The sequence below is a fragment of the Tachysurus fulvidraco genome, chromosome 15, assembly GCF_022655615.1.
Source record: "Tachysurus fulvidraco isolate hzauxx_2018 chromosome 15, HZAU_PFXX_2.0, whole genome shotgun sequence".
Lineage (NCBI taxonomy): Eukaryota > Metazoa > Chordata > Actinopteri > Siluriformes > Bagridae > Tachysurus > Tachysurus fulvidraco.
The window spans coordinates 4192327-4216313 of NC_062532.1; the positions used below are offsets into that span (position 1 = coordinate 4192327).

The 23987-nt window shown below is 37.6% G+C and overlaps 1 protein-coding gene, 1 pseudogene and 5 gene segments (V, D, J or C); all 7 read right to left on the reverse strand.

Moving 5' to 3' along the window:
- Positions 1-1967: 1967 nt before the first annotated feature.
- On the reverse strand, positions 1968-2481 carry LOC125138788 (the record flags this gene model as incomplete). The annotated part of the segment is given in 2 exon segments: positions 1968-2296; positions 2403-2481. Coding segments are annotated over 2 exon segments (369 nt in total), but the record flags the coding sequence as incomplete, so codon positions are not given.
- A 5272-nt stretch (positions 2482-7753) lies between these two features.
- Positions 7754-8852, reverse strand: LOC113646134. The segment is given in 2 exon segments: positions 7754-8716; positions 8801-8852. Coding segments are annotated over 2 exon segments (351 nt in total).
- Positions 8853-9736: 884 nt separating this feature from the next.
- LOC125138770 lies at positions 9737-10310 on the reverse strand. The segment is given in 2 exon segments: positions 9737-10125; positions 10232-10310. Coding segments are annotated over 2 exon segments (414 nt in total).
- Positions 10311-15033: 4723 nt separating this feature from the next.
- On the reverse strand, positions 15034-15681 carry LOC125138789 (annotated as a pseudogene).
- On the reverse strand, positions 15630-16893 carry LOC125138848. The segment is given in 3 exon segments: positions 15630-15654; positions 16287-16653; positions 16737-16893. Coding segments are annotated over 3 exon segments (435 nt in total).
- A 1626-nt stretch (positions 16894-18519) lies between these two features.
- On the reverse strand, positions 18520-18956 carry LOC125138818 (the record flags this gene model as incomplete). The annotated part of the segment is given in 2 exon segments: positions 18520-18821; positions 18911-18956. Coding segments are annotated over 2 exon segments (348 nt in total), but the record flags the coding sequence as incomplete, so codon positions are not given.
- Positions 18957-22370: 3414 nt separating this feature from the next.
- LOC125138849 lies at positions 22371-23751 on the reverse strand. The gene is made up of 5 exons (XM_047801125.1): positions 23537-23751; positions 23260-23439; positions 23124-23128; positions 22844-22904; positions 22371-22760 (listed from the first exon to the last, which is right to left on the reverse strand). The coding sequence occupies exons 1-5, from the start codon at positions 23634-23636 to the stop codon at positions 22381-22383; spliced, it is 726 nt and encodes a 241-aa protein (XP_047657081.1). The 5' UTR covers positions 23637-23751; the 3' UTR covers positions 22371-22380.
- Positions 23752-23987: the final 236 nt, after the last annotated feature.

Below are 23987 nucleotides of genomic sequence, written 5' to 3' on the forward strand. Positions count from 1 at the left end.
AAAAACTTTTACATGGACCAACAATGAAAATATATATTTTTTATCAGAATGGTTTAAAAGATAGAAAACACTCAGATACAGTATCAGCAGTAACATAGTTAAATGATTTGGTTTAATTAATTAGTTAATTGGGAAATCAATATTCGTCTCAATGATAATTTAAAAATGAAAATCTACTTCCTCGGTTCTCAGTCTGTCAATTCAATTCAATTTGTTTTTTTAGCACATTTAACAATGTACATTGCTTCAAAGCAGCTTTACAAAACAACAGAATCACACACACACACACACACACACACACACACACACACACACACCCACACTCATCCTCACTTGGTTGACACAGGACAATAAATAATGTCAATGTAAATAATATCCTTTCTATAACAGTTTGTAGACATTTTGTCACAATGTGAAATATAGTCAATAAATATTAGATATATTCAAGTAAATTAAATATTATATCAGTATAAATGTCCAGACACTGTGATCTTGTCATGTGTCTATAGTAAGTCTGTGTTTTTGTACTGATGTCTAAGGGGAAGTATCACTGTGTGTATCACGGGCGCAGTAATAAACTGCAGTGTCTTCTGTCCTCATGCTGTTCATCTGTAGATACACCTGCTTCTTACTGTCGTCTCTGGAGATGGTGAAGCGGCCCTTGACAGCATTGGAGTAATTTATGTTACTACTACTGTAGATGCTTGCAACCCATTCCAGCCCTTTTCCAGGTGCCTGTCTGATCCAAGCCATCCAGTAGCCACTAATGTCTAATCCAGAGGCTGTGCAGGTCAGTTTATGAGACTGATCAGGTTTGATGGTCACAGGATCAGACTCGATCAGTGTCTGACTGCAGGAATCTGAAATAGAAGAATATTCAAAGGTAGGAATTAACATTAAAAAATAATTTTAAATGTTTTTTTAAATGATGTAATAAATAATACTAACATTGAATGAAGATTACTAGAGTAAAGTAACACAAAACTCTGCCTAGTCCCATCTCAAAGAATTAAAATGATTCCTGCTGCTGTAAATGAACACAAACTGCTGCTATGTTGTTGGGCTGAATGTTTCAGCATAAATGGTTCAAACACAGGATTTGGTTTGCATGACACACCCACTAGAGATATAAAAACATCATGTGTTTCAGACAAAACATTGCTGTGTTGAGTGCAGCTCTGCAGCTGTTAATCACACTCACACCCCGTTTCATCTCCATATCAATTTAATGTGGAAAATAATTCAGCTGTTTATTATTATTAATAATGATATGAATGTGTTGTGATGTAATTAACACTTTCCTGAACTACACTGAACATTATAAACAAACAGTGTAACCGAACATGACGTTCATTCTGCTATAGGCTGAAACCCTCTAGAGGCTTTATCTGACGAATCCAGAGAGAAAGAGGTGAGAAGATTCTAGATCAGGTGTTTTTAAATCCTAAAGAAGATTTAGGTGAATAAGGACTGGGATGGACTCTGGAGCCTGCACTCTGACCCAATAAAACACTTCCTAATGATGACCGAGTGACTGAATACATTACCCTGATTATTGTCTCGTGATACTGAATGATTATATGATTAGTTACAGTATATATATCCTTACACCTCTAATTCCAGTAGTTTTGTTCTCTATTAATAAGAGCACAGACATTTGTTCTCTTCTGGACTCCAGAACACATAAAACCTGCAGACGCAGACGGAGAAAATGAGCTGCAGTTTATTTACAGAGTCATTTAAAGAACCGGAATATGAACATGTCTGAATCTGAACTTTGGATGAGCAAGAGGATGTTTTTGTATTATAACAGGGTGAATTTGCATAAACACACTTCAGCTGTTAGATTTCATAGTTTCATGAATCCTTCTTGAAAACAAGCAGCTGCTGCCCCCTACAGGTGATTTTTAATTCCAGGAGTTTGTAGCCTCGACAGACTCTGTGTTTCTAAATTCAGCACTGCAGCTTGTTGTGTCACTGTGTGTTACACGAGCGCAGTAATACACAGCTGTGTCTTCAGTCTGCATGTTCTGTCCTCTCAGTGTCACCGTGCTGCTGGAGGCATCTTTAGAAATACTGAACTTGCTTTTTAGAGACTCTTTATTACCTATAACTCCATCCCCCCAAATGTGGTTTATCCATTCCAGAGTTTTCCCTGCAGGATGTCGAATCCAAGCTGTGGCGTAGCTGCCATCAGTAACTGAGTAACCGGATACTTTACAGCTGAGGATTAAAGAATCTCCAGGCTTTAACATCACTGAGGTGTCCTGAGTGAGCTCTACTGCACATTCCACATCTGAAAAAAAGACATGTCACAATTCCAGTCAAAAATCTATGTACAGTAGGTTATAACTGCAGGAATTTACTAGCAGCTCTGAGATCATTAGTGAAGTGAAACTCACAGGATGAAGCTGCCAGCAGCAGCAGAACTGGAAGGAACATCGTATAACTAAAAGCAGTGCTAAACTCTCCAGAGCCCACAGTGACCGTGGCTGATATTTCTCTATATGTAGCTGTAAGGGGAACATTTTACATATTCATTTACATATTGTTATGCTGGTCTTCTACAGGTGTCAATAATCACAGTGAAAAATGTTCCTTGGTGGCTCTCGCCCCCTATTGCAGGTTTTTCGCCTACATGACCTACCCAACAAAACGTGGTACAGCTCCCACATACTTTAACACACAGGGGTGAGCCCGGTCTCATTGGAAAGATTCTCTAGTTTCAGATACAAGTGTCAGATTGATTCTAGGCCTTACTGCCACAAAGGTACAGAGGCTAGAATGGAAGGTTTTCATTTCCGCCTGAGTTGTTTACCTGATAAACTGATTAATCTTATTTCTCTGGAACATGTTAGGAACCAAATAACAACTGAAGGTCAGAGCCACATGTCTTGGCTTTCACCAAAAAAAAAAAACAAGTCAAAAGACTCAAAAATGGCTTCAATAAAAATATTTTTCTACGGACATGTCCGTCCGGTCATGTTTTGCTTGTTTACTTGTTTACTGTATAACTTTGAATTAAAATACTGCATGCTCAGTTTAAAAGGCCTAAAACAAACAGAGCCTCTCTGTCTAGAAGTCTGCTGTGAAAAAAGACCTGTAATCTGACACCCTGAGCTGTGGGAGTGTGAAAAAGTCGAGAATAGCGCAATAAATCCTTTGCGCAACTTTTTTTGCGCAGCCTGAGGCCTCGGAGACGTGGCATGTTGCATACCGTTGGAATCGTCTCCTTATTGGCTAAAGAGCTGTAAAGGTCCCGGCCCATTTCATTGCTATTGGAAGGAGCAATTGTCAGTCAAAGGGAGGGTTCCCACACAGAATGGAGAGACATCATTGGCTTCTCAGCCGTCTATCTCTGCAATACAAGCGCCGATTGGCTCAAGTGAGGGCTTGTTTGATTCGTTAGGCCCTGGACTACAAATCTGACGCAACAGTGTCATTTTTGAAACCTCCAATGAGAAGTTAGAGCCGAAACAACGGATGGTGGCGCACTTCTGTTTCCAGTTTTCGGTCACAAACGGAATATTTGCGAGGCGACCAAAGCGTTTTGGATTAAAAGGCTTACAGATTCCAGTTCCTTGGACCTTTGGGGATTTTTGTGAACCATTTGTTTTGGAAAATATTACCCCAGTGAAGAAAGGGAAGCGTCTAAAGGTAAGGGACAACTGGTCTAGCGCCGCCTAGTTCAGTTCACCACCGATTTTGTTTCAAATAGTATGACGGCTATAAATCATATTATGCTTTGTGTGTGGGCTTAAAAAATCTTGAGAGTCTAAGCTTTACTAGAAAAATAAGTTTAACCGTGTATTTAGAGGATTTAATGCTTAAACGCTACAACGAAGCTGGCTACAACGAACTGTTTCTGGCTCATCCCCTAGTGGTCATTTTGTCTTCCGTGCTGTGGACGGCACGGCGACCCGAAACAGGCTTAACCAGCATGACTGCAGGCTGAACCAGTTCAATACATTTAATACCTGTGAACAACAATCATGCCATTATTCAGGTGCATTCTATCAAACAGGAAAATGTACACAATGATCTGCATCTTTCCAAAATTCTCCACACACACTTACCAGATGTAGCTGTTAACAGCAAGAGTAGAAGTGTAGAGAACATGGTTTGATCTGAACCTGAACCCAGATCCTCACTTCTCCTCCTTGTAGTTAGACTACGGAGTTCACATATCCAACCCATTCCAGAGCTTTCCCTGGTTTCTGTCTGATCCAGTGCATGTTGTACTCAGTCATAACAAAGCCGTGTATCTTACAGGAGATCTTCACAGTTAAAGTTGAGATATTTAATTCATGAAGTTACTGCTACAAACCTGAAGATAATTATTTTCTAATAATCAATGGCACTGATTACTGTGATCACTTTCCCTCTTATACAGCAGCAGTCTGTGAACGGTGACTATTTATTTATTTATTAAAGAAGAATATGGTGAACTCTATTTACGTTTAATGTTACAGTTAATGTTATGGAACTTTTTTGAAATGTATGTGTTCAATAATCACTAATTAAAGTCAGACATTTTTCTGTAAATGTTATTTATTTCCTTTTGGTTCCTCTGTAAGAATATGACTATAAGAGACAGTCTTAGTGTTCATTGTGTCACAGAAATACATAGAAATTATGGAGTATCTAGTTGTGACTGAGGATATGAGAATATGTTGTACTTTAATGAAACCTACAATGTTACAGTATATTTGTTAAGCTGTAGCGCCACCTGCAGATCTTGTGAAAATGGACTCTATATTGAATATCCTTTTCTCTTTGACCACATCTGGGATTTTGGACAATTGATTAACATGTTTGTACCACTATGGTTTCTAGCACAGTAATAAACAGCAGAATCCTGGACACTAAAACCAGTCAGCTGCAGATACACCATGGTTTTAGGAGTTGTGTCTGGTTATTTCCAAATGTCCCTCAATGTGTTTGTGTATATTGTTTTACTGGCATCATACCAGATAACCCCAATCCATTCTAGAGCTTTTCAGGCTTCTTGTCTGGTACACAATTTCTCACACGTTTACACAAATACAAATTTGTTGATGTGATTATTATTAGACAAAGACTCTACAGTATATAAAGTTCAGGAAAGTGATGTGATCATAATAGTCTTTAGAGATATAATAATCGTCAGGTCAAGTCAAGTAATATGGATTTAAATCAACAATATTAACATAAACAAATAACTAGCTTGAAATGTTTTGGGATAATTTGTGAGATATATATATTTTTGTTACACTCACACTAAAATACATCTTTCACACTTTCTCATATATGTTCAAACAAATTCTCATTTGTGTTGTGATTTTTATTAGTCAAAGCCACAAAGGTCTATAAAGTTAAGGATAGTGATATGATTATAATTGTCTTTATGATCACAAAGTTTCAAGCTAGTTATTTGATTAAATTATTAGTGTTTACTTAAACCCATAATAAGACATAAAGTGAATATTCATAATATTCATTTATCATTCTGTTTAATTTATAACCTTACATTATAACAGCATTATAAAATACATCTTGTCATGTTACTGAGAAATCTCACAACCACAGGAGGATGTAGTTATATAAATTATATATTTGTCCAACCTGTGTTTAACAACCCAAATAACTAATCACACATTATGGAAAGAGTGAAAAAGAAGAGAAAATGTAGATATTTGTCTGATAATGACTGATACTGAATGAGTCTCATACAGAATGCAGTTTGTGGATTCACTTTTTTTCACTTTATTTGTTGAGCTCTGCTGCCTCCTTCAGTTGTTTCAGTTATTGAAGCTCAGACTATGAGAACAGACTGTGTGTTAAACACAACACACTGCTGGAAACATGCTGTATTATTCCTGAATCCACTCATTAAACACTGATTCCAACTGCTGGTTAAAAATCCTGTAAAATGAAGGGATTAATAATGGTTCAGGATGAAGACTTTTTCAATAATGTTTTCTTTTTTATTTAAAAATGACTTTGTGTGACTGTGTTTTAAAATGCTGCAAACGATTCTGACTTCATTCCAGTGGAAGAAAGTGAAAGTGTGACTGAGATGATTTATTAGTTACACTGAGAGGATGTCTGTAACATAAGGTTTTTGTAAGAGGAATCCACTATTCTGTCTCACTGTGTGTAACGAGCGCAGTAATACACAGCTGTGTCTTCAGTCTGCATGTTCTGTCCTCCAATTGTTATTGTGTTAGTAGAAGTGTCTCTGGAGATGCTGAACTTATTTTTCAGTTTCTCACTGTAAGCTGTACCCCCATCACTCCAGATGCGTCCAATCCACTCCGGCCTGGCCTGGCTGGACTGTCATGGAAGCAGGCTGAGTCAGTTCCTCACCATGCACATCTGTGGAGGAAAACACATGGTGATATCTCAAACAATATATGCTGCACCTTTATTCTTCATCTAGTAAATGAATGAATTTGATAAAGCACTCACAAGAAGCAGCTGCCAGCAGGAGCAGTAGAGATGTAGAGAACATGGTGTGTGTTGTTTGGACTGGAGTCTTCTCTGTTCTCCAAAGTTTAACAGACACCATCACATCATATAAATAGAGTGAGATCCAGCTCTGACACTTGGATTTGTTTATCTGCTGATGATGGGAGGAGAATGTATCTGAAATGTATTTAAATCATGAGGAGGAGATTCATCTGATGGAGAATGTGTGGGTTTATAAACTCAACTTTCAACAAGATTTTTTTATTTGGAACGCTGTCTTTGAAGTTGTAAACATCTTACAATATTAATATTCTCACAATGTTAATGCTATAATTGATCTAAACGATAACTTCTAAGATTTCTAAAATACACAGATTATTGTAGTTAAATCTGAAGCAGTTTTGCAGAATCACAATAATCAAATATCTGTCTGGTGAGTTAAATGAAGCTGGAGAACGATTAGAATGTTTAAAGTGAGAGAGTTTCTTTACAAAGACTGACATCTAGAGGCACATAAACACACAGACAATTATAATTATAATGTAAACTTAAATTGTGAGTTACACCGACATCCACTTCAGCAAGCTGCACAAACACTTTGGAATAGATTGGTGTTGTATTAAAGAACCTGAATATGAACATGTCTGAATCTGAAACTTGGGTGATGAAGAGAATGTTTTTCTATTATAACAAGGTGATTTTGCATAAACCAGCGCTGCACACTTTTGAGTTCAGCTTAGAGTGAGATTCTGGGGGCGGGGCTTTGGCTATGGGCGAGGGGCTTATGGAGGGGCTTGGTTTGGTGTGGAAAAAAATACAAACACAAAATCCTTGCATTAGCAGAAGTGTATTAAGTATATACTGATTGTCAAAGGTGGCTGATTTTGCAGCCTTAATCATTGATTTGGATGTCATTGACTTGACATTCTGTTCTTAGAAAACAATATTTAACATTAACTACTAGGCAGGTCCAGATATTTGTCATCTGGAAATGCTTTTGTACTGTTTTTAATAATAAATTTATGTAAAATAACTGCTCAGTGATGCAAAACTAACAACTCTGCTAATGCTAACTTAATTCTATATAAACTATATAACAGCATTGGCCTATTAGTTACTAGCCTATACTGGACTTAAGTAAAGTTGGCCGCATATTCACAGATTAGAGATTCCCGGGTCAATAATATGGGAATTATGGGAATAATATGGGAATATGGGAATAAATTGTGTATTTCCCTCACAATTGTAACAAAAAACTCACTACACTGTCTGTCTTGTCTCTCTGCGTGTTGCTTTGCGAGATCATGCGCTTTCCTTATTACTGCTGGGGTGTGGCGTGAGTGCGTGAGATTTGGGTCAATTGCGTGATTCTCACGCTGAATGCGTGAGTTGGCAGCCCTGCAAAAACACACTTCAGCTGTTAGATTTCATAGTTTCATGAATCCTTCTTGAAAACAAGCAGCTGCTGCCCCCTACAGGTGATTTTTAATTCCAGGAGTTTGTAGTAGTGATGCTGCAGTAAACATCTACATTTCAGTTTGATCTCTCATCAGATTCTGTGCTGCTGAACAGACTCTGTGTGTCTAAATTCAGGAAGTGAACCATCGACCTGTAGTGTTCCTGCAGCTGGCATCACAATCAGGAGGAATAAAAGCATGAATAGTACAGTATATAGTCCCAACTAGTCATCACAATCATTGTCCTAGAGCTTATTTACCTTCAGTCAAATACGTAAAGACGTCATAATGTTAATGTGATACATATCGTGGGTAATTATTAATATTAATAATAACTGCTAGAAGATATTGGAATAAAGAGGAAGACCTGAGTGCTGAGTGTGAATAGATGATGTTTATAATAAAGGTCTCTGGGGTGCAGCTTCCTGCTGAGGGAATATTTACAGCTCACGATGACGTGCTTATGTAAGTTTTTGTACAGCTCTGGAGTCTGTTGTGTCAGTGTGACTCTCGTGCACAGTAATAAACTGCCGTGTCTTCAGCTTTCAGACTCTTCACTTCTAGGTACAGCATGTTTTTATTGGTGTCTTTACTGATGGAGAATTGGCCCTGTAGAGACTGAGCGAATGCAGTGCCAGTGCCACCATCAATGAGCCCGATCCACTCAAGTCCTTGTCCTGGTTTCTGACGGATCCAGTGCATATAGTAGCTGCCCATTGAGAATCCGGAGACAGTACAGGACAGAGTGACCGACTGTCCAGGTCTCTTCACCACAGAATCAGAGGAAGTCAGGGACTGTCCATAAGAATCTGGAAGAGAAGAATAGAACTCAGTAATGTTATCTTATACTGATTATACTGCTAATAATCTTCACATAAAAAACATAAACATACATGAAATGAGTAGCAATAAAATACACTGTCCTAAAATCATCCTTCTCTGAGTTCTGCTTCAGTCAGATTTAAAGTGTATGGGAGTGTTATCTCTCACAGAGCTCACTGGAAACTAGAGCAGCCAAGAACATGCTGTTTATACACCACTCTATTTGAATAGGGAGCGTCCATGACCACTATGGAGGTGTTCAACCCACAACCACACGCTGCTCACTGGATAGATGAGTGGATGATAAGGTACTATGTAAATCTCTACAACAGAATGTTTCTCTATCAGAAAGGGAACCAAATCGAATCATTTTTAGAAGACACCTCACTCATCTAAGGAACACATTAGGAAACCTAAATGTAGGAATGTTTACGTGGTGATGGTTTATTTCACACAGACGGCTTTCTCCTGCTCCTGTATTGAGAAGGAGTAAAGCTCAGTGACAGAAAGTAAGGAATAAAACACTTGGGGAGGTTTTGTTACAGAAAAATAATCAACAATGAATCAAAGCAGAGTTTCTGTTATCATCACAACATGAAGTCATTTATTCAGCACCATTTACAATTCTTTTCTTTCATTATTTATTCATAGTTATGCTTAATCTTGTGTTAGGGCCAGAAAAACAAGTTTCCTGTTATCATGTTCATTATTACAGCTAGAAACAGCCCTTCCCTCAACACTTATCTTGATACTGAGGAAAAAGTACAAACTTTTCTGTCCTGAAGACTTTCTCATGCTGAAAATAAAGTCACAGCTTTAACCCTGATCTCGCTCTGACACTGGAGACTCCTTCCAAAAGAAATCTTCATCATATCAAACACTGCAGATAGTTTATCTTCTAATTAAATGTTCACAAACAATTTATAATTCATTGTATTCCTAATTGTTTGAGAAGTTTTTAAATAATGTATAAAGTGTTTGGAATGTAGGGATTAGTTACTCAGTAAAATGTAGTTATTTAATTATAGAAGTGAATTGTGATGAGGTTTTTGTGCAGCACTGCAGCTTGTTGTGTCACTGTGTGCATTACGAGCGCAGTAATACACAGCTGTGTCTTCAGTCTGCATGTTCTGTCCTCTCAGTGTCACCGTGCTGCTGGAGGCATCTTTAGAAATACTGAACTTGCTTTTTAGAGACTCTTTATGATACGTGCTTCCACCCCCCCAAATGTAATTTATCCATTCCAGAGATTTCCCTGCAGGATGTCGAATCCAAGCTGTGGCATAGCTGTTATCAGTAACTGAGTAACCGGATACTTTACAGCTGAGGATTAAAGAATCTCCAGGCTTTAACATCACTGAGGTGTCCTGAGTGAGCTCTACTGCACATTCCACATCTGAAAAAAAGACATGTCACAATTCCAGTCAAAAATCTATGTACAGTAGGTTATAACTGCAGGAATTTACTAGCAGCTCTGAGATCATTAGTGAAGTGAAACTCACAGGATGAAGCTGCCAGCAGCAGCAGAACTGGAAGGAACATCGTATAACTAAAAGCAGTGCTAAACTCTCCAGAGCCCACAGTGACCGTGGCTGATATTTCTCTATATGTAGCTGTAAGGGGAACATTTTACATATTCATTTGCATATTGTTATGTTGGTCTTCTACAGGTGTCAATAATCACAGTGAAAAATGTTCCTTGGTGTTTAAATTAGTTTGTATTTATTTAACACTGAATCTGTAAGTTAGATTTAGTATGTAAATGACTTTCATCCTCTGATTTTAAACTGTTTCCATATTTCTCACTCTGTCACACTGTGAAAATGTGGGTTTGTCATGTGTCTGTAGTAAGTCTGTGTTTTTGTACTGATGTCTATGGGGAAGTATCACTGTGTGTCACGGGCACAGTAATAAATTGCAGTGTCTTCTGTCTTCATGCTGTTTATCTGCAGATACACCTGCATCTTACTGTTGTCTCTGGAGAAGCGGCCCTTAACAGCACTGAAGTGATATATGTTACTACTACCACTGTAGATGCTTGCTAGCCATTCCAGTCCTTTTCCAGGTGCCTGTATGATCCAAGCCAAGTAATGGCTTCTAATGTCTAATCCAGATGCTGTGCAGGTCAGTTTATGAGACTGATCAGGTTTGATGATCACTGGATCAGACTCGATCAGTGTCTGACTGCAGGAATCTACAAGTACACACAAAGATAGCTGTTAAAGTAAAAAACAAAAACAAAAAAAGTAGAAAATTGTTAAGTCATTTCTCTATAGGAAATAAATAATAATACTAACATTGAATGAAGATTACTAGAGTAAAGTAACTCAAAACTCTGCCTAGTCGCTCTAGTGTTGTACTGCCTCTTTAAGAATTAACGTTCCCGGTATCAATTGCTGTTGTGTTATAGGAACAGAAAGTATGTAAATAAAATCTCAGATCATACTCACATGCACATCATCTCGATTGTGAAGAAGAGCATTGAGGGATAATAATCTCACATTAAAACAATTGCTAGACTTTGCCAGAGCATTTGAAACTTCAGAGCAGCAGGTGGCTGGAATTGAAAATGGCACACAGGCTAATACCTTCGAAAGTGTTGCAGCTATACCAAAAACAAACCTCAGTAAGAGAGCACATACAAACCACCAACAGAAAATAACACAGAGAAAACCACATGCAGGAACTGTGGTGGCCCTTTCCCGCATCCTGGAGGACAGTTAACATGCCCAGCTAAAGGAGCGTCATGCAAACTATGTGGTAAACCAAATCACTTTGCTCGTTGTTGTTTCAGCAGACCACGGATGGAGCGGGACAACGAAAGATACACACAGCCACGACAAAGACAGGACATCTCGCAGAAGGTGAGAGCAGTAAAGCTAAGTGAAAACAGCCCACCGACAAAAACACTGGAGCCAGATACAACTTCAAGCACAGACCATGAATATGTCACACAAGAACATACAAATATCAAACAACCAATGACAAAAGTCTGTATAGCCCAACAACCTCTAGATATATTAATAGACACAGGTGCTACAGTCAACCTGCTAGACAAAAACGCACATGACAAAATCAAAATGTCAACAAAACTACAACCAACCAACAAGAAAATACTGCCATATGGTAAACAACAACCACTTCCACTACTAGGAAAGCTAACTACAAACATCTCAGCACATGGAAAAACCACTGAGGCAACATTCTATGTAGTTGAAGGAGATCATGGGTCTCTGCTCAGTCTCAAAACGGCTACTGAACTTGGACTCATTCAAATTGTTCTTTCTACAGACATAATTCAACCTACAACTTCTGTCGCTGACCAGCTCTTGTCAAAGTACCCAAACATCACAAATGGCATAGGAAAGCTGAAAAATGTTCAAGTCAAGCTATACATTGACGACACAGTCAAACCTATTGCTCAACCACATCGCAGAATTCCTTTCCATGTTCGAAAGAAAGTCGAGAAGGAACTGCAACTTCTGGAAGATGAAGGAATCATAGAAAAGGTAGAGGGTCCAACACCTTGGGTTTCACCTATTGTTGCGATGCCAAAGCCAAAAAACCCTGAGAAAATACGAATTTGTGTTGACATGAGACTACCAAATCAAGCTGTATTGAGAGAGAGAGACACATTTCACCAACCGTTGATGACATTATTCATGACCTAAACGGCATGGTAATGTTCTCCAAACTGGATCTCAATTCAGGATATCACCAACTCGAATTGGCACCTGAATCCAGATACATCACAACATTTTCCACACATGTTGGGTTAAGAAGATACACAAGACTCATTTTTGGTATATCATCAGCTGCTGGTCTTCCAAAACACCATCCAACAGGTCCTACAAGGCTTCCCTGGAGTTCAAAATTCAGTGATGACATTCTGGTATATGGTACCACAGCTGACGCATACAACAGATCCCTCGAAGCAGTCTTCCAACGGCTACATGAAAACAATCTGACGATCAACAAAAGCAAATTTGAATTTCACAAAACGTCCCTTGAGTTTTTCGGATACCTCTTTTCCAACAAAAGTATCTCGCCAGACCACAAAAAAATTGAGGCGATCACAGACATGCCATCCCCACTAAACCAAAGTGAGATGAGAAGTTTACTAGGTATGGCCAACTACAGTGTGAGATTCATTCCTAACTATTCATCAACAACTCAACCTCTCAAGAAAGACTCAAAGTGGATATGGGGAAAAGAACAAAGAGATGCACTGAAAACACTCAAACACAACCTGGTGAATGCTCCTGTAATGAGTTACTTCCATCCTGACAGAGAAACCAACGTCATTGTCGATGCTAGTCCCGTTGGTCTACGAGGCATACTAGAACCACAGATCACACCTACGTTGTCGCTTATGCTAGTAGAGCATTAACCCCAGTTGAACAACGATGCTCACAGACAGAGAGGGAAGCCCTTGCCATCTGTACTCATTTGTGAAAAGACGAATGGAAAACTCAAAACACCATATAACCCAAACCATACACAGTGATAAAAACAAAAGGCACAATGATAACAGCACAGAGATGACAACACATCATTACAAGAAACACCTCACACTTTAAACCCCTGAAACAAAGAGTACATGTACCACTCTGTGATGTTTCTGGTGATGAAATGGATGAATTCGATTATGGAGACAGACCTCAAGAACAAAGAAGACCTCCAAATGTTCCCGAAAATCCTGAGCAACGAGAACGACGTTATCCCAAAAGAAAGAATAGGAAAAGGCCTCGAAAGCTAATGGATGGAACACTTGATGAACTAAGATTAAAGCACTATGAGGAACAGTTATAACATTAAAAAGAAAGTTAATATGTTCTAATTTTTCTAGTCAAGGTTAGGTAATGTGTTTATAATGCTGAATGTACTATAATTCTATTGAGTATTTAAGCTAACATAATTTCGAGAAAATGCATTCCCAGTTCTCTCAAGTCTTATCAATAACAAACATGTCTAGGATAACTTGTTATTGTTGTCATGTTTTGACATTTTTCTTTTAAAACAAAGGGAGGGATGTAGTGTTGTACTGCCTCTTTAAGAAATAACGTTGTTTGCTGTTGTGTTATTGGAACAGAAAGCATGTAGTGTTGCTAAGTAGAGTATGCAGTAAACCTCTTTGTAAAGTACACGTCTCAGGTGTTGTCTCGGTCATTACAGTCCCATCTCAAAGAATTAAAATGATTCCTGCTGCTGTAAATGAACACACACTGCTGCTATGTTGTTGGGCTGAATGATTCAGCATAAATGGTTCAAACACAGGATTTGGTTTGCATGACACACCCACTAGAGATATAAAAACATCCACAGAGGAACAGACGAGAGGAGAAAACTATTTCTGTAAGTTTCACATTGTCAGGTCACTAACTGTTCTGTTTGTAGTATTAGTTAACGCTCCCTAACACTCCTGCTGCTTGGGTTTGAATTTTATTTGCACTGTGATACACATAAATGCATAAAAATGTAAGTGAGTCAAACTGTAGAATTCCTAAAATACACAGAATATTGTTGTTAAATATGAATCACTTTTGCAGAATCCAAAAAAATCAATCATCCATCCAATGAGTTAAATTGGGACTGGGATGACTGGGATGGAAGACTGGGTTGTGTGTTGCAGTGTGTATTGTGACTGTGATCTGTGTAATACAGTGTATATTGGGACTGGGATGTGTGTATTACAGTGTGTATTGTGACTGTGATGTGTGTATTACAGTGTGTATTGTGATTGTGATGTGTGTATTACAGTGTGTAGTCAGACTGTGATGTGTGTATTACAATGTGTAGTCAGACTGTGATGTGTGTAATACAATGTGTAGTCAGACTGTGATGTGTGTATTACAATGTGTAGTCAGACTGTGATGTGTGTATTACAGTGTGTATTCACAGTCAATGTGACTGTGATGTGTGTATTACAATGTGTAGTCAGACTGTGGTGTGTGTATTACAGTGTGTATTGTGATTGTGATGTGATGTGTGTATTACAGTGTGTAGTCAGACTGTGATGTGTGTATTACAATGTGTATTCAGACTGTGATGTGTGTATTACAGTGTGTATTGTGACTGTGATGTGTGTATTACAATGTGTATTCAGACTGTGATGTGTGTATTAGTGTGTATTGGGAATGGGATGTCACACAGCATGCTGACAGAGCTGCCATTTCTACCTGTGGCTTTTTCAAGTGTTTCCAGGAGCATAGAAACAGGGTTTATCTAGATTTTCATTCCTGATAATTAGTTCAGGCCACGCCCATTTTAGGGTTATATTCAGGTATATTTATAGATAATTGGAGCAATAAATAGAATCAAACCGTGTTTATCGGTGTTACAATTATAAGTTAAGCAACTTCAGTTAGTTCAGTTACAATGTGTGTCTGGTTTTAGTACAGCTGCTTCCTCAGCTTCAGTCACGGTAGAACTTCAGGCGCAGTAATAAACCGCAGTGTCCTCTGTCCTCAGACTTTTGGCCTCTAAGTACTGTGTGCTTGCTGAGACGTCTTCTGTTAAAGTGAGCTGGTTCTTCACAGACTCTGAATATAGTATGTTGCTGCATTACTGCCTGTATCCATCCTGCCAATCCATTCCAGAGCTTTCCCTGGTTTCTGTCTGATCCAGTGTATGTAGTACTCAGTCATATCAAAGCCGTGTATCTTACAGGAGATCTTCACAGTTTCTCCAGGTCTCTTTACCACAGCAGGAGACTGGTCCAGTCTGATCTCATCACTGCTGACACCTAGCAGATAAAACATAACAAAGATCATCATCAACACAGTCAAGATATTCTGAGGGAAGAAATAAACAGTACAGAAGTCTCAGGTACCTTTGGTTAACATTATAACAAAGATGTAGTACTGAGTGACCCTCAGCCCCATCATCATGCTCTTTGATTCAGTCGTGTGACACAAACTTCAAACTGCAAGAGGCTTTTTTTAATAACAGGGTGAATTTGCATAAACACACTTCAGCTGTAAGATTTCATAGTTTCATGAATCCTTCTCAAAAACAAGCAGCTGCTGCCCCCTACAGGTGCATATGCAAAATATTATATGTTCCTGCTGGAAAAAAAAAAAGGAATTCAGAAACTGAACATTTTTATAAGAAAGTTTTAAAACAGTCAGATACAGTATCAGCAGTAACATAGTAAATCATTTGTTTTAATTAATTAGTTAATTGGGAAATCAATATTCGTTTCAATGATAATTTAAAACGTGAAATTTTTAAAGTTTCTATGTTTTAGCTAATTCTGGTTTTCCAATGATCAATTAATAAAAATAATTTGGTGAGATAATCAAAAAACTTTGTGTTTGTTTTTTTCCTGTTAATTTGTGCATTACCAAAAATTCTTGATCAAATTATACAATGTTCACATATCACATTTAATTTCATGGGATTTGTATTAATTTTTTGTATAGATTGTAAAGTTAACGTAACAAACGTTATTTATTTATTTTATTAATGCCAGTGTTGGTGTCTATGCTGAAATATTTGTAATATGGGGATTAGTTACTCAGTAAAATGTAGTTGTTATTTAATTAAAGAATTGAATTGTGATGAGGTTTTTGTGCAGCACTGCAGCTTGTTGTGTCACTGTGTGGATGACGAGCGCAGTAATACACAGCTGTGTCTTCAGTCTGCATGTTCTGTCCCCGTAAGGTCACAGAGTTACTGGAAGTGTCTCGAGAGACCACAAACTTGTCTTTAAGTGAATCTTTCTTATAAATATCTTCATCATAATAAATGGTGTTGATCCATTCTAAAGCTTTTCCTGCAGGTTGTCGAATCCAAGCTGTTCCAAAGTGGCTGCTGCTATCAGTGATAGAAGCTCCAGACACTTTACAGGTGATGGTTAAAGTCTCTCCTGGCTTTATAAGCAGTGAGTCTGGCTGGATGAGCTCAGTAGCACAGAACACATCTGTAAAAAGAGAAAAAGAAAAGGTGGACATGTCGAACTGAAAGGATCAGATGAAATAATAAAGCTTCAATGCAAACACTCACAGGGGGCGAGAGCCAGCAGCAGCAGTGGAGCTGAAGCAAACATGTTTGTGTTGAAGGAAGACTAATGAGAAGTGTTTCCTCTCTAGATCAGAACGCTGCTAATATTACAAGAGGAGATGCAGATTTGCATAAACATTACAGAGAGGCTGTGTTGAGTGTCAATGAGTGAAAATGATAATTAGATAAACGATCCTTTGTCGTTATCAGTCATGTGTAGGCTGCACTCTAGAGAATTACATTAACACAGAAATTATTCTCATGTCTGGAAATTTCCTGCTTTCTGTTATGAGAAGGTGAATATGAACATGGCTGAAGCTGTTAAAGCCAAACTTACAGTACAGAGGTACAGTTAGACTACGGAGTTCACATATCCAACCCATTCCAGAGCTTTCCCTGGTTTCTGTCTGATCCAGTGCATGTTGTACTCAGTCATAACAAAGCCGTGTATCTTACAGGAGATCTTCACAGTTAAAGTTGAGATATTTAATTCATGAAGTTACTGCTACAAACCTGAAGATAATTATTTTCTAATAATCAATGGCACTGATTACTGTGATCACTTTTCCTCTTATACAGCAGCAGTCTGTGAACGGTGACAATTTATTTATTAATTAAAGAAGAATATGGTGAACTCTATTTACGTTTAATGTTACAGTTAATGTTATGGAACTTTTGTGAAATGTATGTATTCAATAATCACTAATTAAAGTCAGACATTTTTCTGTAAATGTTATTTATTTCCCTTTTGGTTCCTCTGTAAGAATATGACTATAAGAGACAGTCTCAGTGTTCATTGTGTCACAGAATTACATAGAAATTGTGGAGTATCTAGATCTGACTGAGGATATGAGAATATGTTGTACTTTAATGAAACCTACAATGTTACAGTATATTTGTTAAGCTGTAGCGCCACCTGCAGATCTTGTGAAAATGTGCTGTATATTGAATATCCTTTTCTCTTTGACCACATCTGGGATTTTGGACAATTGATTAACATGTTTGTACCACTGAGGTTTCTAGCACAGTAATAAACAGCAGAATCCTGGACACTAAAACCAGTCAGCTGCAGATACACCATGGTTTTAGGAGTTGTGTCTGGTTATTTCCAAATGTCCCTCAATGTGTTTGTGTATATTGTTTTACTGGCATCATACCAGATAACCCCAATCCATTCTAGAGCTTTTCAGGCTTCTTGTCTGATCCACAATTTCTCACATGTTTACACAAATTCAAATTTGTTGATGTGATTATTATTAGACAAAGACTCTACAGTATATAAAGTTCAGGTAAGTGATCTGATCATAATAGTCTTTAGAGATATAATAATCGTCAAGTCAAGTAATATGGATTTAAATCAACAATATTAACATAAACAAATAACTAGCTTGAAATGTTTTGGGATAATTTGTGGGATATATATATTTTTGTTACACTCACACTAAAATACATCTTTCACACTTTCTCGTATATGTTCAAACAAATTCTCATTTGTGTTGTGATTGTTATTAGTCAAAGCCACAAAGGTCTATAAAGTTAAGGATAGTGATATGATTATAATTGTCTTTATGAGGTGCAGCAATGTTAGAGATAATATTATGGGTTTAAGTAAACACTAATAATTTAATCAAATAACTAGCTTGAAACTTTTTGTGATCATTTGTTGGATTATTGTTTTTTATTTAGACTCGGATAGTGTGTTGTGTCTTTTGTCCTGTTATTGTGTCACATTGAATGAGGAGTTTTTGTACAGGGATGTTGTTTATTCGTCTCACTGTGGTTCACGAGCGCAGTAATACACAGCTGTGTCTTCAGTCTGCATGTTCTGTCCTGTTAATGTCACTGTGCTGCTGGACGTGTCTCTGGATACCTGAAACCTGCTTTTCAGTTTCTCACTGTAGTAAGTGTTACCATCACCACATATACATCCGATCCATTCCAGAGTTTTTCCTGCAGGTTGTCGTATCCAGTGTGTACAGTAGTTGTTATCAGTTAATGAATATCCAGACACTTTACAGGTCAGAGTCAGTGACTGACCAGGAGTTAATACTGTGGATCCGGTCTGGATCAGCTCAACACTGTGAACACCTGTTAAAGAAAAGTTATTTTAATGATGTAAAAGCAAAAAGTTTTAAGGAACCAAAACTGTATTACATGTCAAATGTAAAAACACTTACAGTGTACGGCTGCCAGCAGCAGCAGCAGTAGGGATGTAGAGATCATGGTGTGTGTTGGAGCAGAAGAAGTAAAAGCTCTTGGTCTTTGTTGCTTAAATATATAACAGAGAAGGACATTTGCATAGAGACACTCCTTATCTTAGGGTCAAAATGGGATGGATTCTTATATACATAAATATAAATGAGAAAACTTCCTCATCTTTTAAACATGTCTGTATTTTTTAGAGATATCTATCACTGCAGCTTGAGTTCATGTTTGAACCAATAAGAAGCTTAAGGCAGGTGTTATTGAGTAAATTTATACACTTTCAGGTGTTTTCAGGTGAATTTATAATAAGAAAACACAGCAAACTTTATTTCTATTCATTTATCATTCTGTTTAATTTAGAACCTTACATTATAACAGCATTATAAAATACATCGTGTCATGTTACTGAGAAACCTCACAACCACAGGAGGATGTAGTTACATAAATTATAGTGTTTTTATTTGTCCAACCTGTGTTTAACAACCCAAATAACTAATCACACATTATGGAAAGAGTGAAAAAGAAGAGAAAATGTAGATATTTGTCTGATAATGACTGATACTGAATGAGTCTCATACAGAATGCAGTTTGTGGATTCACTTTTTTTCACTTTATTTGTTGAGCTCTGCTGCCTCCTTCAGTTGTTTCAGTTATTGAACCTCAGACTATGAGAACAGACTGTGTGTTAAACACAACACACTGCTGGAAACATGCTGTATTATTCCTGAATCCACTCATTAAACACTGATTCCAACTGCTGGTTAAAATCCTGTAAAAATGAAGGGATTAATAATGGTTCAGAATGAAGACTCTTTCAATAATGTTATAATAATTCTTTTTTATTTAAAAATGACTTTGTGTGACTGTATTTTAAAATGCTGCAAACGATTCTGACTTCATTCCAGTGGAAGAAAGTGAAAGTGTTACTGAGATGATTTATTAGTTACACTGAGAGGATGTCTGTAACATGTCTCATAAGGTTTTTGTAAGAGGAATCCACTATTCTGTCTCACTGTGTGTAACGAGCGCAGTAATACACAGCTGTGTCTTCAGTCTGCATGTTCTGTCCTCCAATTGTTATTGTGTTAGTAGAAGTGTCTCTGGAGATGCTGAACTTATTTTTCAGTTTCTCACTGTAAGCTGTACTCCCACCAGTATAGATGTATCCAATCCACTCCAGAGCTTTTCCTGCAGGTTGTCGAATCCAAGCTGTACCATAGCTCGTAACTGAATATGAAACCTTGCACTGGATGGAGAGACTCTGGCCTGGCTGGACTGTCATGGAAGCAGGCTGAGTCAGTTCCTCACCATGCACATCTGTGGAGGAAAACACATGGTGATATCTCACACAATATATGCTGCACCTTTATTCTTCATCTAGTAAATGAATGAATTTGATAAAGCACTCACAAGAAGCAGCTGCCAGCAGGAGCAGTAGAGATGTAGAGAACATGGTGTGTGTTGTTTGGACTGGAGTCTTCTCTGTTCTCCAAAGTTTAACAGACACCATCACATCATATAAATAGAGTGAGATCCAGCTCTGACACTTGGATTTGTTTATCTGCTGATGATGGGAGGAGAATGTATCTGAAATGTATTTAAAGGAGGATGTGTGGGTTTATGAACTCAACTTGTTCCCTTTGGAGTTGTGAACATGTTTTCTCACAATATTCATGCTATATTTGATCTAATATTGTGATTTACAGCATTTACTGCCACCATGAACATAAAGAATGACTGGAGTTTTTCTTACAAATGATAAGTACTGTAGTTCCTGCTAATAAGCGTGTTATACAAGAATCTTTATTCTTGTGGAAGCAGTGAGGGTTTACTTATTTTTTCACACATGGCTTCTCCATATTAGTTTCATTTATGTTAAATAAATAAGGACATGTTATATATCATGTGTTCTTGTTCATCTGAGGTTTTATTACCTCATTTGTAGACCTGCTAAAGACCTGTTAATTTTTATTATGTCTTGATAGTTAAACCCAAAATTCAAGAGGGTGCACTTTTGTATTCACATGACTGCAGATATGTTGAGAAGTGAATTAATAATCTTTCAACAGTGTAAATGTCCAGACAATGTTCAGAACAGTCCAATAAAAGTCAGCAAGTGGTAACATGTAAGTCAGAGACACTGTAAACATTTTGTTTCTTTCACCTCAATGAATCTGTAAATGTGGGGTTTGTCATGTGTCTATAGTAAGTCTGTGTTTATGTACTGATGTCTAAGGGGAAGTATCACTGTGTGTCACGGGCGCAGTAATAAACTGCCGTGTCTTCTGTCCTCATGCTGTTCATCGATGGTGAAGCGGCCCTGAACAGTACTGGAGTAATATATGTTACTACTGTAGATGCTTGCAACAAATTCCAGTCCTTTCCCAGGTGCCTGTCTATTCCAAGCCATCCGGTAGCTACTAATGTCTAATCCAGAGGCTGTGCAGGTCAGTTTATGAGACTGATCAGGTTTGATGATCACTGGATCAGACTCGATCAGTGTCTGACTGTAGGAATCTGCAATAGAAGAATATTCAAAGGTAGGAATTAACATTAAAAAATAATTTTAAATGTTTTTTTAAATGATGTAATAAATAATACTAACATTGAATGAAGATTGCTAGAGTAAAGTAACACAAAACTCTGCCTAGTCCCATCTCAAAGAATTAAAATGATTCCTGCTGCTGTAAATGAACACAAACTGCTGCTATGTTGTTGGGCTGAATGTTTCAGCATAAATGGTTCAAACACAGGATTTGGTTTGCATGACACACCCACTAGAGATATAAAAACATCCACAGAGGAACAGACGAGAGGAGAAAAAGCTTCCTGTAAAACTCCGGGTGTGTTTCATGCTGTCAGCTTCATCACTGCTCTTTACTCATTAGATCTCATGTCTTTTTAGTCCATCACTGTGGATCACTGGAACATCCAGAAGAACATAAAGTTTTCTGATCACTGATTATCACTGAACAACACAAACGTGTCCAGTCTTTCATGAGGTTGTCATTTTTTAGCTAATCCTGGTTTTCTGATGATCCATTAATAAAAATCATTTGATGAGATGATAAAACACTTTGTGTTTCTTTTTCATTTAATATGTACATTACCAGAAATTCATGATCAAATTATACACTGTTCATATTTCACATTTAATTGCATGGGATTCTTATTAATTATCAGATATAGATTGAGGAGTTTTTGGATGGTTTTTGTTCATTCGGGATGAAGAGTTAAAGCCTGAGTGCTGAGTGTGAATGGATGTTGTTCTTTATAATAAATGTCTTTTGCAGACACATTTCATTTCAACTGGTTAAAAAAGAGACTATTATTCCTAAGTAAATTTTTATTTATTTATTTTATTAATGCTAGTGTTGGTGTCTATGCTGAAATATTTGTAATATGGGGATTAGTTACTCAGTAAAATGTAGTTGTTATTTAATTAAAGAAGTGAATTGTGATGAGGTTTTTGTGCAGCACTGCAGCTTGTCGTGTCACTGTGTGTTACACGAGCGCAGTAATACACAGCTGTGTCTTCAGTCTGCATGTTCTGTCCCCGTAAGGTCACAGAGTTACTGGAAGTGTCTCGAGAGACCACAAACTTGTCTTTAAGTGAATCTTTCTTATCAATACTCCCACTATAATAAATGTTGTTGATCCATTCTAAAGCTTTTCCTGCAGGTTGTCGAATCCAAGCTGTTCCAAAGTGGCTGCTGCTATCAGTGATAGAAGCTCCAGACACTTTACAGGTGATGGTTAAAGTCTCTCCTGGCTTTATAAGCAGTGAGTCTGGCTGGATGAGCTCAGTAGCACAGAACACATCTGTAAAAAGAGAAAAAGAAAAGGTGGACATGTCGAACTGAAAGGATCGGATGAAATAATAAAGCTTCAATCCAAACACTCACAGGGGGCGAGAGCCAGCAGCAGCAGTGGAGCTGAAGCAAACATGTTTGTGTTGAAGGAAGACTAATGAGAAGTGTTTCCTCTCTAGATCAGAACGCTGCTAATATTACAAGAGGAGATGCAGATTTGCATAAACATTACAGAGAGGCTGTGTTGAGTGCAGCTCTGCAGCTGTTAATCACACTCACACCCAGTTTCATCTCCATATCAATTTAATGTGGGAAATAATTCAGCTGTTTGTTATTATTAATAATGATATGAACATGTTGTGATGTAATTAACGCTTCCTGTGATGGTCAGATTGAAAAACTATCTATTTCCAGTTCCCTCAAATTAATCTGTATCTCTACCATAATCCATGAAAATGATAATAATTAGATAAACGATCCTTTATTTCATGTAATAGAAAAAGTATCACTGCCAGTATCACTGGAGCTGCAGTACCAGCCGATCAATTCCAGTTTTTGTCCTGATTGTCGTATCCAGTTAGTACATTGACTAGTGGCTGAGTATCCAGTGATCTTACAGGGGACTGAAAATGATTCTCCAGGCTTAACCAGTATGACTGCAGGCTGAACCAGTTCAATACATTTAATACCTGTGAACAACATTCATGCCATTATTCAGGAGCATTCTATAAAACAGGAAAATGTACACAATGATCTGCATCTTTCCAAAATTCTCCACACACTTACCAGATGTAGCTGTTAACAGCAAGAGTAGAAGTGTAGAGAACATGGTTTGATCTGAACCTGAACCCAGATCCTCACTTCTCCTGAGAACACCTCTAATCATTTATGAAGGGGTTTGATTTGCATGACAGTGTTTAGGCTTTCAGAAGACATGAGGCATTTCCTACAAATGTTAAAACAACACGATCACAAAATATTAGTTTCTAATGATGTAGTTGATGAAACAGTGTGGATGATGCAGTCTGGTTTAATGAGATGATATAATGGAGCTGTAATATCTTAGCTTCATAAGTTAGTGTTTATGACTTTAATGTAAATCCCAGGAGAACATGTTCTCATATTTATGACACACTGTCAGTCCTTTGATCCTCAACATGTTGCTTAGATCCTGTGTGAATAAAGAAAGAGCGACCATCACAGGCCTTAAAGCTTAAAGAACAGCATAATGTTCAAA